This window comes from Nothoprocta perdicaria, unplaced genomic scaffold (assembly GCF_003342845.1).
Source record: "Nothoprocta perdicaria isolate Ctin4 unplaced genomic scaffold, notPer1 scaffold_3, whole genome shotgun sequence".
Lineage (NCBI taxonomy): Eukaryota > Metazoa > Chordata > Aves > Tinamiformes > Tinamidae > Nothoprocta > Nothoprocta perdicaria.
In genome coordinates this window covers 5,130,346-5,145,314 of record NW_020455532.1, presented here as the reverse complement: position 1 = coordinate 5,145,314, position 14,969 = coordinate 5,130,346, and the positions used below count along the sequence as shown (strand labels likewise).

At 36.6% G+C, this 14,969-nt stretch overlaps 1 protein-coding gene across 2 annotated transcripts in view; it reads right to left on the bottom strand.

Moving 5' to 3' along the window:
- The window catches only part of STAU1 (staufen double-stranded RNA binding protein 1), an 18,862-nt gene extending 5,239 nt beyond the window's left edge, over nt 1-13,623 (bottom strand). Inside the window, exons 1-9 of one of the 2 annotated variants that reach the window (XM_026041939.1) lie at nt 13,351-13,623; nt 12,118-12,242; nt 10,121-10,277; nt 8,848-8,986; nt 8,000-8,165; nt 3,435-3,533; nt 1,898-2,128; nt 1,146-1,289; nt 202-348 (exon numbers count right to left, since the gene is read on the bottom strand). In XM_026041939.1, coding sequence (XP_025897724.1) covers nt 202-348; nt 1,146-1,289; nt 1,898-2,128; nt 3,435-3,533; nt 8,000-8,165; nt 8,848-8,986; nt 10,121-10,277; nt 12,118-12,242; nt 13,351-13,543 — 1,401 coding nt within the window. In that variant the 5' untranslated portion in view covers nt 13,544-13,623. The remainder of the gene's footprint in view (nt 1-201; nt 349-1,145; nt 1,290-1,897; nt 2,129-3,434; nt 3,534-7,999; nt 8,166-8,847; nt 8,987-10,120; nt 10,278-12,117; nt 12,243-13,350) is intronic. The other variant, XM_026041940.1, reaches the window with a different exon arrangement.
- Between the last annotated feature and the right edge of the window lie 1,346 nt (nt 13,624-14,969).

Here is a 14,969-nt window from a genome sequence, read left to right as displayed (position 1 = left end):
TCCTTTAGCTTTTCAAGTTTTAAAGTCTTCAAGATGCAGCTGATCTGACTAAACAAAGCTTTACTGAAGAACTTAACTATTCAAAAACCTGAACCATTACAAGAAGCATTACAAGAATGAGATGAGTTGTTATACACTAAATGACTAAAATTATTTCCCTACAGACTGGAGATAGGAATGGAGATACTTAAAGAATATTACCTTCTCTTCTGTCTTTAATGCTGGCTTTGGAGGCTGAGGTTGAGGGACTTTGAAACCTAGAAGTTCCAACATATTTTCAGCTGCATTGCGTTTAGCAACTTTTTTGTTCGTGCCCATTCCTTCAGCTGTGTGTACACCAACTTTCACCTGGACAAAAGAGAAGGCAAAAGAACATAAATTCTTACAAAAGCAGCATTAGTATTCACTCATTAGTTATCCATGTTTCAAATAGGGCATGAATCACCTAACAGTTGCTGTCATTCCAATCAAACATTGCTTAGATCATTGACTCCCAAGGACAAAAATAAACAGAATTGGCATCATCTGTATTTCATCATCACACAGTTGCACCACCTTAAGTACTGGAAACTGGTATCATGGTAGATGTAAACTTTCTAAACTGAAGTTAAAGGTTTAGCAGATTTTGTTAGGTACTGAAAGGGAAACAACTACTATTTCTGCTTAGCAGTTCTTTTCTGCCTTGGCCAGATCAGGAAAGAGTGGAAAATGCACTTTGAYTACTGAAGGCTTACAGATATTCTGTATTAAAAATACTTCTATATATTGGAATATGCAGAGTGCTGCATTGTAAAGCAAAACAAAATTCGGGGGAAGAGTAAATGAAGGGTTTTCACATTCTTATTAATAAATCCACTTAAAAAAATACAAGCAGCACAGTATCTCTTACCATTAGCTTATTTTTCCTATTAAAAGTATTAGGAAGTTACAACAAACTTTCAGTGCCCTACGCAATTGTTTTCACACAATTTGGATCATCTTTCTTGAACCCTCATCATGCTTGAACAGAGCCCACCAGGCATTTTCTTAATAAAGTTCACAAAAGCATAGCTGTAACTCTGCAACATCTGTTTATCATTGTGACAATCTGATTGTGATAGCCAAAAAAGTAAGACAAACTGAATTTCTCAAATTAAAATACAAACCTGCATAACAAACTCCCTGCGCCTTGGAAGACCACGTTCTGTGATGAGCATGTACTCTGGTTCCTTCTCTTTCTTGGCCTGCTGTATCTGGGCAAGTCTGCTAATAGGATTCATTCCTTGACCATATTCTGGACTTGTTTGCAGCTAAGTAGAAKAATGTTTAGGAAATAAGCCAACACTCTGTGAATATTTGATGCAATATACAAAATGCAGTGTGCCAATAAACTCATTCATCTCTAGGAATTAGAGAAATTAAATCAAAAGCTGCTTAATAAACCCCATCACAGCCAGAGGAAAATGTTCAAATCATTTGGCTGTCCAGTTAGAGTTGACCACATATAACCTAAGACTGGCAAGAATTTCATATTTTTAATCAGATAATATTAGGAAGGGGAAAGCTTTCACTAGAATTTGGAAAGCAGAATAATTCAAAACCCTAGACTGCAAACTGTAAACTCTAAGGCTTGAAGGTCAGAGCTTGATTTTTATATGCCACCCCTTTTATATGGTTTCTCTTTGATCTTCAATTTGTTGTAACCATTGTTTTCCTACTGTAGCAATGGTGTCGCAACTCCATTTAGAGTGCGCGCAAAATATCATTATATCTGTAGCACCAGACTGCTAATTAATATTTAGCACTTGAGGAGTGTTTATAATCGACCTAGGAATGTCTCTCATCTGATGATAATTTACAAGAGTTGGATTCAATCTATTAAAGTAGTGGATTTCAATCTACCAGAGTAGTCTCTTACCTTCACTATTGATTTTGTTTTCTTTTTGATTCGTGGCTTCATTTTCTCAACTGTAGGAAGGGGTGGCAATTTTTTCAGTTCTTCTAGGACTGCTATTGCAGCATTTTTCTTAGAGATCTTCTTGCTCTTTCCTTCACCTTCACCCATGAATTCTCCTACTGACACCTTGGTTACAAAGCTCTTCATATGGGGAGGACCACTTTCCTTAGTCACCTGTTTCAGAGGGAAAAACTGAGTGAAAGCGTGATAAACACTTATTAAAAATGGTAGGGCACAATGTTTATAGTCAACTTCTCTTAAGAACTATGGGGAAAGGGAATAGACATTCTCATAGCTATCTAAGTCATGCTCACTCTAATAATCTAACCCGAATAAAAATATACTTTAAACTTTAAAAGATATATTTACAGCAAACAGTAAATAATATTTACATATTAGTAATGCATTTTTTAAAAATTTACTGTTTTACTCTTTCAATAGAAAAATACAACTCTCTTTTTAATGAACATCTACCTCCACCTGATTAGCATCAGCTCATCATTAAATGCTTCATATTACATTAATAGATCAAGACAAGGAAAGCAGCATTTTAGTTCAGCAATCAAGAATTCAGATATCTAGGGGGCAGCTGGCTAAACCAGATTTATTCTTTAACTCCATTCTTAACACAACATACTTCAAAATATTAGAGTCAAAAAAAAAAGAGAATTAAGAATGTCCACCTACAACTGGCTTTTTTGTGACAGTATTTTTTTTTTTTACTGATGATGCTAATGCTAATCTGCAAGAATTGAAATCTTCATATAGAATTTCATAAAACAGTTTCAGAAGCAATTTAATTAAACACAATTTCATTTCCTTACTAAAACAACTCAGTTGAATGAAATATCACTATTCCAGCTCACAGGCAACACAATAAATTAATATTTTAGTACAACAAGATGTTCCTAGGGAAGTTATTGATTTAAGATAACTAAAATGATCAAGGAGGGGCAAAGAGGCAGCAAGCAGCCAGGCCAAAGGGAAAGGAAAGTAAGATGCACATGAGGCCACCTCATGGCAAGAAAAGAAGCCTATTGAGATTCCGCAACTCACAAGTAGTCCACATCAGTGCTTAGTTAAGTAAATACTTCCATAAATATTTTTTCAGAGTGAGTTTCACTCGTTTGCCTTGACTCTGTACTCCAATATTCTAATCACTAGTGTGGAGCTGTGTTTTGTTTCTTGGCTTTAAAATTGAATTTTCTTCAAAAAGTTTGGACAAAAGATTGCACAGACAATTACAGCATAGCTGTTCACTCATAATATGATTTTAGTGTGTGAATTTGAACAATGATTTTCCTTTTTCTCCCTTTGCTTCACCTTAAGAACTCTGAGACAAGCAGAGTGGCTGTCAAAGCCTAAAAGGATATTCACAACTAACAAGGCACATTAAAAGTCAGTTGTTTGGATTATCTGAGACAGAGGCTAATTAAGTTATTGTGTACCCTTAATATTCTAGTAAAAAACAAATCTAGAGCTTGTAAAATAAACATACCTCAAAATTCACAGGCAAGTTCCTTTTAAGTGCAATCTCAAAAACTTGGCTTATTTCAGATTTATTGAGATTTTCATCATCTGGTTCTTTTCCGTTAACCTAAAAAAAGCATACTCTATTTAAAATAAAGATCCTATTAAATTGAATTCTACTCATCCAACCAATTCACTGAACTCTCAATTTTAAAGTAGCCTAACCTTTACTGCTGTTTCACATGGATGTGTAAAAATGCAGCACGCACACTACAGAATTGAAATTTAAGTACCTCATTTAAGGTATATGTGTAAAAGCTAGTAAACCTTCATGTTTGCATGTGCTCAGTACAATGAAGAATAAATGGAATAAGGGCCAATAGGCTTAAAATCTATTTATAGAAGGATAAACTGAGGTTTTGAATGAACTGATTTCCAAATGGAAGTACCTCTATGAAATACCATTTACATATGCTGATTGGACATTTGTWCCAAAAGCACTAAGACAGTATCAGATAAGAGAAAGTGCAGGAAAATTAAAGATTCTGAGAATGGGACCAATATGAATAAATGATGGCTGATGAGACCTTGGTATAGCCCTCCTGTCTTTCAGCTTGCTCTCTTGCAAGTGCTCTAGCTGCACATTTCTCTCCTCTGAACGAAGAAGGTACTATGACCAACTTGCCTTAAATCACCTGCTGACATCTTAAATCATCTGCGACGTCTCACACCTACTGAGAGGGCAGCAGTGCCAGCTGGAGCTTATCTCCAAGCACTTCCATGTATCACCATGCAACATTCTGACCGGGACTCAAAAATGTCCTCACTGATGTTGATAACATGAGCTAAGATGTTGATAACATGAGCTAAGAAAGCACCGTAACAGCAACAGAGACGTGTCAAGACCAAGCGTCCAGCAGTGATATTGGAAAGATTATGATAGAGATGAGCAGCAATGATTTCACTGATTATCTCAGGCCACAATAGTGCTTATGCAATTGGGTTACAAAAAATGATTATATATTTTATTGGAGCAGCAGAAATATGCTAGAGAGGTGGCATCAATTAAAACTCAYTTTGATGGTAGCAAGCATCCTTAATCTCCATTACTAACAAATTACAGTCAAACAGAATACTGTTTTTTTTTTTCCAATACTAACTTGTTCTTCACTTACAACAACCTCTTCCAAAATAATTAATTTGTSGTTTTCACTCATTCACACGGTCTCATCAGATTTTTACACTCTTCTTATGGATTGGCTTTGCATTTCAGGTCTGCTTCAGACCTTATGCTTCAGAAGGGCATTCCTTTTAGAATGAAAAACATCTGATCCATCTGATCTTATGTCACTAGAGCACCCACTCCCCAAACTCTGAGCTCCAAAGCACAATCCTCAGGACTGCTGAGGCCACATGATGGCACCACTCCCACAGGCACAGTGCCCTGTACCTTACAAAGCACCTAAGAACGGAGAAGCACTAGAGGAACCACAGACCTTAGCAGATGATATTGGTGAAATTAAGATTGCAAACAGGAGACAAAAGTCTTGGTCAGCAAACTCTWATACCTATTTCACATGCAAGTGGTTCATTAAAAAATGAATAGCATCATAGAACTAGAAAAATTATTTGAACTTGTAGATTCTAATAAGATAAGCCCTTAAGTGTTAGAGGAAGTTTAGCATCAGCTAAAATGATAAAAAAAAAAAACCAAACTAGGAATAGCTTGTCATGGTCTTTGCTCTCAAAACATTAACAAAATCAMTTTAATTACAAGGATTTCCCTCCTTCTTATAATTTCAGATTTATTCTAGTTCTCCCAAGCAATTTACAAATTCCTATATTTTTACTCTCTAAAATTACTAACCAGTTCTTCTCTATGAGATTATATCTTTTTTTCCATTTAAAATCCTTTCAAGAGAATGTGAGGAAAGAAATACTAAAAAATTATCTGATATATTATGACACCATATTATATAATATTCCTGATATAGTCCAACTTTGTTCATATAGTTTAAAGCACAGAGATGCAAGTTAAAAACAAAATATGAATTAGCAGATTATAGCTGTATTGCAAATTATTTTGCCCGTACTAGGGTTCTGGATCAGTTTATTTCATAAGTCAAAGACAATCACACACATGCACATTCTCTCTCTTTCTCCTCCCGTACCTAAAGGTAGATGATCTATGAATCCTGCTTTTAAAACAGTTTGCATGTGCACACACTAAACTCTCAAAGGGATCACAAACATTTACTACTCTTATTTTCATTAATTTGTTCACTTTTTAACAAGTGAAAAGTTTGCTTGTACAACTTTTATTAGCCTCCATTCTATACATGCATTATAATACTATTTCTGACAATCTTAATTATTGTATCCTTCAAGGATCTTGTCTTACTGAACGCAAGTATGAACAGCGCCCACTKAGTGGGAAAATACTCCCTATTTTAACAGCTCTGTGTCCACTGCAAAAATAAATGGATATTATGAAGACAATAATTCATTCACTGATGTCTGTAACAAAATATTTGAAAGCCACAAATATTAACAAAGTACTCGAATACCAAATCTGAAATGCCAAAGATCTGACTTTTTGGAGTGCTTATATAACACAGTACTTTGAATTCAAAGGAATGCTCTCCTTAAATATAGCTGCACTTCTTATTGCTCAGTTTACAGACAAGTCAGACACCAGTAAAATGCCAAACCCATGTTTCATGTGGAATTCTAGTTTAAAGGACTGGTCCAGCATATCTATGGCAGGAGTCACAATGTAATTCAACTCCCAAGGTAACTTTCAACTGTTCTGTGCTTAAAATAATTTCCCCTTCTTGCAAATTCTTGTCTCATTTGTTATAGTACTGCTCTTATTACCTGGTCACGTAAACACAATTACAGTGTTTGCCCTGAAGACCCCAACTTTAAACACAGCTCTACAAATATTCAATCATCTGCACATAAACTTTCCTCTAAAAGTAAACAGAAAAAAAAATCAGTTTCATGCCATGATGGGACTTTCTGCACAGACCTTCTGCTTTAGGTTCACTGCACAGACCTTTGCTGTCTGAGGTAGAAAAATCACTGATGACAGCAGGCTATTTTCTACATAGATGAGTGCAAGGAGAGGATAMTGCATTAGTAGCACAGAATGACAGTGCTCAGGACATTCTCAGATCCCCTGCACTGAAGAAGACTCAGGCTTGACCTCCTTTGCCTGAGTACCTGCAGCCTGTCCCTGAGCAGCCCCTACCCTACCACCAGTCCTGGGTTTCAGCGCAGGAACTAAGCTCTACTTTCAGCTTCTGTTCCCAGCATCTTTTCCCCATTAGCCATCATTCCATTATCTACATCCTCCTTTCCTCCCCTACATTCMCTCTTTTAGCCTTCAGACTCAATATCTTTGCCCAATGACCCGGGCAAAGTTCTTTCTCACAGAACACACTTTTGTCTTTATTCAATTTTCTTCATATTCTTATTTCCTCAGACCACCTGTGCTCTGTCAAGCCTGGTAGCCCCCAGATCGTTCTTCTGTCTCAGACCCCTTGATAACCTTCTTGTCTTGTTATTCCTCATTCTCCTGTTTCAGCACAGAGCCAGCTTCCATAGCCAGCAAGTTCTCAGGCTCTTCACATTGCAAAGTATTACTAATTTCCACTCCCTGTTCCTACGCTCATTGGCTATCTCCTAGTCCCTTCTTTCACTTCTAGGCTTTCATCCCAAAGCCTCCTTTTCAACATAGCCTAGATCTCTTGCTCTTAATTCTAATACCAAGTCCTTATAACCTAGACTTGTATAATGATCTCATATTAGAAAGACTAAATTTCCTCTGGAAGTCTTTGGCTGGAGCAGTCAGAGAGGGAGAACACAGTCAGCTTGGCCTCAGGATCTGTAAGTAACTCGCATGCAAGCAGTGAATCTGCCAGCCTAAGAAACTTAACAAAAAGGCATGGGAAGGAAAACAAAAATAAAAAAGAACCAAAACCAAACAAAACAAAAACAAAAAACAATCAACCAAGCCTAAAAAGCCCTACACCCAGGTCTTAAAGTAAGATATCCTGGGCAAGCTTAAGTACACGGAGGACTACAAGCTTGCTTCCTACATTTATTTAGAAATACATGTAGGCATTTACTACTTTCATGAACTTTCCATTCCTTCTAGAATTTCTACAGCTCTTTCTACTTCCTAAGCAAAATTCCCATATCATTTCCAATTCATGTGATCTCCATGTTACCTATTCTAGAACATAAGTACYCCAACTAAACACTTCTTCAGAGGTTTATACATTATCTATGTCTGATAAAATATTAGCTACTATATATGCTTCCAGCACTCATATCCTCCAGATGTCTATAGCATTGCTGTGGAAAAATATGACAGCAAAAGAATTAATATAATCTAATATAAGAAAATTCTATTTCTATTGATTTTTTCCTAATTAAAATATTTCTATTAGATAAAACTAGGTCAGTACTACTACACTGAATTAAATTTCACAACTACAGTCTTCTTTCCAATTAGGAAAAAAATCTACATTAATATTTCAGTATCTTTTAGCAATTTATGCTTACGACACTAAGATCAATTCCCACCTCTGGTTTCTCAGGCAAGGGCTCATTCTGCAGAACTTTCAGTGCTTTAGCAGCTGCATCATGTTTAGCAGCTTGTCTTGTTCTTCCTTTCCCATGAAACTGCTGCCCTCCAATTGAAAGCTCAACTTGATAAAGTAAAGGTCCAACAGGAAATGGGTAAAAGTACCTACAAAGAAAGAGGCTTAAATAAGCAAGCAGCTTGGTCTATAAAGTAAACAGATAGAAAAGTAAGTTACACAGATGAGTCTGAAAGATTTTAGTGAGAGATACTGAAACAGAATATCAATGTTTCTTGCTTTACAATGTGAACACATTTCTAACTGACCAAAGGAGCACAGAAAGGCATCATTTTTGTACTTTCATAAACCTGGCAGTTCAGTAAGGTTTGAACTCTCCATTGCCGTGCTCAAACAGAATTCTTTAAACTGTAGATTAATTTTAAATCCAGTTTTAGGAAGACTGTCAAACTGTTTTCCTCATTTTTTTTCCTTTCATACAGAATGGAAATAAAAGAAATATTCTTAGCTATGAACTTAGTGAAGCTGGCTATTTGTCAAGTGTTCTCCCAAGCAGTTCACCATGGTTCAGTTCACTTACTCTTCCCTCCCCCTCAAAGGAAAAATGTTTAAATAGATAGAAATTCATGCAGATTATATGTAGAWATTCATGAGATGGGCTCATTAAAGCCTTTCACATCATGAGATGGCTAYATTTTAAGTTGAATCTCTCTTTAAGCATGTTACACTTCCAGCTAGCATTCAGAAAACAGGATCAACAGAGCATTCAGATCAACAGACCAGAAGTACAAAGATAAAAGATTACCAAAACCAAAATCAAGCAATACGCACCGTGGAGGATAAGCACCACCTCGCATGGTATAGTTGTAAGTGGATCTCATCCCTGTATAAGGATCAATAGGTTTGTATATAGGTTTCTTTCCCAGCTTCATGCAAAGTGCATTTAGCTCCACTGTGGGGGTTACACTGTCTAAATATAAATAGGAAAATAGAGAGAGTTGTCTATGTGTCATAAGGGACTGAAGAAATGCAAATTCTACTGCTGCCTCAAAGCAGGGAAAAGGCAAGCAAAATCCTGCCACGTACATTATTCTTGTGGAACTGAAATCTGAATATAGATACCAATGAACACACAGAAAATATGTCTCTACAATGAGTATCAAGTTAGGAGCATAGTATGACTGTGAATGTGACAAATCTTGTTACAGAAATCAGATGTGGTGGTGTTTGAAAAACTGTGAAGTTACTGATGCTTTACAAACGACTAACAAATTGGCCTGCGGAGCAGATAAATTTCTCTTCCTRGAGAAAAAAAAATAAATTAGATGGGCATGCTACATATCTGTTACTTTTGGTGTTTATTGATAATGACCAAACGTTTCTCTTTGCATTCAACAAAAGGCCTTTATGACTCTTCATTTTCAAATAACAACTTGCCTTTCAACAAGGCAGACAGGCTACCACTTAGAAATTTCTTTCCAAGCAGATTCCCCTCATAGGGATGAAGAATTGACTAACTGATTAATCTSATCTGAGAAAGAGCAGTCACATAAATGCTCATTTTTATAATACAGGCCCCAGTGGTTGAAAAATCAGTGTCTATTAGCAGTATTTTCTTACAGAGCACTTGCCAAAAGATGTTGAAAATATGGAACAGATAATCATAGCCAAAAGAAACTCTTGTTAACTTTTAATATTTTCTCTATTCATTGTATGAGGTGTTTCTAAGGAATGAAATTAAACTCTACATAATTTAAACTGTATTTAGGTGAGTTTTAACCTGTGGTGAGCTTTAACCTCTGCGAGCATTATAACATTATTCTAATAATTCTAAATTCAACTAACTGAAGAAAAATACAGAACAATCACAACGTGCAGCGAAAAATTACTTCCATTGACTACCCGATGAAGTTTTTCGGTTTGGACTTCTTATCTAGGATTCTTATTTCAAGAATGTATGAGCATTTACTCTAGGATTTCACCAAGTGTTACAAATAAACACTAAGCAGTGGGTTTCGTCATCCTTATTCAACTTTCAAATACATATTAAATCAGAGGGTCATATTCTGGGCTCTATTCCTGACGAGTTTGTCCTGGTACATACCTGGGTTTTTTCCTTCGCTACGAGATGGACGAGCTGTRGGTTTAGGGAATTTTGTCCCTTCCAGAGCTTTGGCAGCTGCGGCGTGTTGCGCTTTCTTAATACTAGTTCCTTCAGCTTCCCAGTGCTGGTCCCCAAGAGTCAACTGCACTGTAAACACCTAACAAACAGAAAACAAAAAATTTACCAAGAGCTGCATCAGAATTTACATCGTTTACTAGATTCTCTTCCATTGAACAATGACTTTTATAGTGATGTAAAACTTAAGGATATGGTATCAAAGCTTTAACTCCCACATTGTCTTCAGGTTCGAAACACTTTGGACATCTACCAGTTTGTCCAGCTTCCAAACYAGGCATTTCACAAAAACTGCAGCTACTATTTGACCTCCTGCATTACTAAAAAACAAAAGGGGCAATGCATACAGGTGACAGATAAGGACAGGGCTGCTATACCAGCAGTATTCTGAACAGCTGCCTTGACATTCACACCATCTCATGTTCATTTTGCATAACTCCACTGTTGCTTTAACACTTTTTTTTAAACTGTTCTTCAGCAGWTTGAATATAGAGAATAAGGTCACATTGTGCCCTAGGTGCTACTACACGACCACAGGTGTGCATAAGCCTCTGACTATAGAACAARGCTCTGTGGCCCTATGCTTTAAGTATGTGGGATAAGATAAATATATTGCCCTAAATTTTCACAAGTTAATCATACAACAGCAAGGCAAGGTCTCCCTGGTAATTAAATTAAGTTTAATTTTAATCAGAGTGAAAAYGCATGTGAACAGATGCTCTGAATGTTATTCTGATACGCTGGCTTTTAAAAGCAAACCTTGCCTGCTTTTGCACATCGAGGCTGGCATTATACAAGCCTTGGACAAAAGAYTTCAGTTCTTAATATTATTCAGTTCCAAGGCAATTCCTTTACTATACAACATGAAGACTGCTCCATGAAGCAGCTTAAGGAGAGGATGTAAGATTAAATAGACATATAGCCGGCTGATTTTCCTAGTATGTCTTAACCTCAGTACACACACAACACATCTTCAGTGAAGGGTAGAAAGTTTAATTATGTTAAAATTCTCTTCTTCRATGTTCCTTGATGCAACACAAATTGCCTGTATATTTGCTATGTGCCAGTAAAATTATCTCCCTGAATGCAAGTAGAACACTAAAGGAATTGTACAATACTGAAATTTTAACACACTGTAAAAGATATGCAATGACCTGGTGTGTCCACATTTTGGTCTGTCGTAGGCATTTATATACTCCCTCTATGATGAATTAAAGATTTTTTTGCTGAAGTAACTGTTTGGGAACAGTCAAACATTCTAAAGAAAGAAAGAGCCRCAGCAACCCAATATTCAGTTATGATATGCACAAGGAAGGAAGACAACGCTTCTTAAAAGCCTTCTTAAATTTCTCTGCACAGAACAATGAAACTAGATTTGCCCCTCACAAATTATATGCACACAAAAAAGAAGAACAGTTGCCACAAATCTTCCCATATCTCACAGGATAACGTGGACTAAAAGTTGACAGAATTCACCTCAATGTATTAAAAYGCATCAGAGGAAAAAAAAACACATGAGTTTGCAGAACAAGAGGCAGRAYGTAGAAGAAAAGGTTAGCATAATGTTATAAAATGATTTCATGAAGAAATCCCATATTTAATAGGAATTTTATTTGCAAAGACCAGGAGGGACAAACTATGCATAACTAAATGAAAATCATAAATAACATGCCTCGCAAAGGTGCTAACAACTCTCCAAAAGATCTAAGTTGAAGCTAACAGATAAGTTCAAACGTGACATACTTGGGGAAATCAGCTTTTTGAATGCCTCTAACAGCTTCACACMTCCAGCACTTTCAGCAGCTTCCTATGCCTCTCGGTTATTCAATATTATATTGCACCAGAAGCATGCACTGTACTTTCACACTTGCAAAGGTGAGCATGAGCAACAGAAAAACCAAGAAACTTCTATGAGCATTTACCTTTGAATGAGCTGGACCTTGCTCACTTAGAAGTTTATATTCAGGCTGAATCTTGTTGAAACGGGCTAACTCATTCACAAGACACATTGGGGTTTTCTCTTTGGGGTTTGCCATGTTAGAAGGAGCTGAAAGATGACACAAACACACACGAAGCAAGATAAATGGCAGGTAGTAATGAAGGTTCCTGTATTTTCTAAGTTAAAAAAACATTCACTGMCCTAGCACCCAGTTGTCTGCTATACACCCTTTTACGGAAGAGATCTGCCAGGTTAGATGTTATTAGCCACTAGCCAAACTGGTGCCAATCTACTGAATTCTGGGGTCTTTGAGCAATGTGCAGGCCTATAATAGTATCATTAAGTGTTATGCTTTCATTAAAGTCATATCTGTGAAGTCATGAGGCCAACAGATGTCTGCTTAAGTCAGAGGCTTCAAGGAGCAAATCATGAATGTATTCGTCATGGTTATTTGTTTTAAATGATTCCTCAAGTTTGCTTCTTTTATTTTCCATCTTTTTTCACTTATTATCTATTTTTATTATCTTTAATTAGCTCTATGTCTTTGTTTTTAGAACTACAGTACATTTATCAATAAACCAACTATAATTGAATAAGATCAGGACAAAATTGATTCTGCATTGCTTCAAAGTCCAGCCACTGCATTCTTTTTTCATTATGGTTTTCCATATTGATTATTTATTTCCTTTTTCCAGGGAAGCCTGAAGAAGACTTATTTTTAAGTATCCCACTACTATATTTTCCAATGTTGTTATTAACATTTTTAATGAATAAAATATGTTCAATCTTACATGCATTAAGGACTCAGAAACACTAGTTTTAAACAAAAACTGTAAAACAGAAGATAGCTTTCTTGATACAAGCAGACATGTACTCATTCACCGATCCTTTAGCAAACATATAGAAAATACATACTGTTTAAAATACTTTATTTAAGACAAGTTACTTGTGGAAAGAAATGATAGCAATGCTTTAAAAAATAAACTTTTATACAACATTTTAAATGACTCATTATAAAAATGTTTTAACTAATTCTTAGAACTTTGCAAAATATCTTTTTATCTGTCTCAGTTCCATTCAATGGGGATAAAGCACGGCAAGCCATTGTAGTTGTATAAAGATTACTTTAATAATATTTCTAAAATATCAGGACTATACCATGCCAAACTACAGGCACTAAGACTATAGACATCCATTAACAGAAAGTCAATCTTACCTGCAGCTGCATTGGTGGATGTAACAGATGCAGAGGGTAAAGCAGAGTTTTGGATAGGTCTGCCTGCATTTTCAGAGGGCAAAGAACTAGTAGTAGAAGGAATACTCAAAGGCTGTGCGAGAGAGGGGTTCTTATTCAGTATTTGATTCCCTGCAAGGGCTGCAGAAGGATTCTGTATTTGAACTTGAGACATGTTCACTTCCAACCAGAGCAAGTTACCGTAGGTAAACAGCTTTGAAGGCAGGCAAATTCAACGCGATGAAGCCGAATTGTTGACCTAAAATGTGTAAAGATGAAAAATAAAACAATTACGCTAAATATTCATAGAGTTTAGAAGCTTTATTTATGCTTGCTCAATTAAGATTATCTATCCATCTGCTTTCTACATCACTGAATCCACTTACTTAGCAAATCCTGTTACTTAAACTGACAGCCGCTGCTGATGTATCGAACACTTTAATGACGAGATKATTTCATGCATTTTGCCACTTGAAGTTGAAACTTGTAACTCAAAGGCAAGCAATAAATGCAGCATTTACAGAACAATTACTCAGACCATATATCCTCTATTATAATCACATATATACTTTTTTTCATAGTCAACAAGGAGAATGCCCAAACATTCTGTCTAAGATGAAATGACTGAATTGAGAGGAACAACACACTGGCGTCTAGTAGCAARTGCCAAAGTAGCTATTATGGGGATCAAGAAATAAATAAGAGTTTATCAATCCTATAAGATACTTTGAAGGTTACTTCTAATTGAGTCAAAGTATTCACAGTTCAAGCATCAGGTTGGAGTTACTGGCTTTGCAATCCTGTAAACAAGTATTGAGAGTCTTCATAAGCAGCTGTGTTATAAATAAAATAAATTATAAAATAAAGCAAAAACAAACAAACCAAAATTCCCTCCAAGCAATGAACTTACAGCAGTCATTGTGAAATACTCTGATAGGTCTTTTCCCCACTGACAAATTACTGGAAGATTTCTCTTACAGGTGGCTGCAACTTTATCTCCATACTCAGACTGTTCAACCTAAATATATACTAAGAGATTGCCAGTTTGAAGACTATCATTGCAGCCACAGCGCAGCTGCCCCTTATCCACTTACAATCCATACATCAATCTACTTATTCAAAATAAGTTTTACAGCCAATTTAAATATACTTCACATGCAAACACATATATTGCTCAACTGTAGACTTCCATTTGGGCAGCAAACAAAGGCTTTTTCTCTCCTAATKTACAGATTGGAAGTAAAATGACTGCTCCAGATATGCTTGGGAGCTGTTAGCAGCAACACARCCTCAGGGCTGCCCGCTGAGCTTCAGCTTCTGAGCTGTGAATGGGCTCCCGAAGCAGGAGCGCAAGGGGCCAMGGGGATTTTCTTAGCTACTTGCTGGCAAAACATCTAAGAGGAGAACTGATGCACRGGGCACTGGCAGACAAAGGTCATGCTGGACCAGAGGAGAGGAAAGACTCTCCGGGGAACAACCTAACAGACTGTAACAGGCAACTCTTCCCCTCCTGCTGTACACACCAACCAACCCACCGACCGACCGCCTGCAACTCGGGCTGTGAGGTTGGTTGTGGTACTGTGGAGGACTGGCATAAAGGC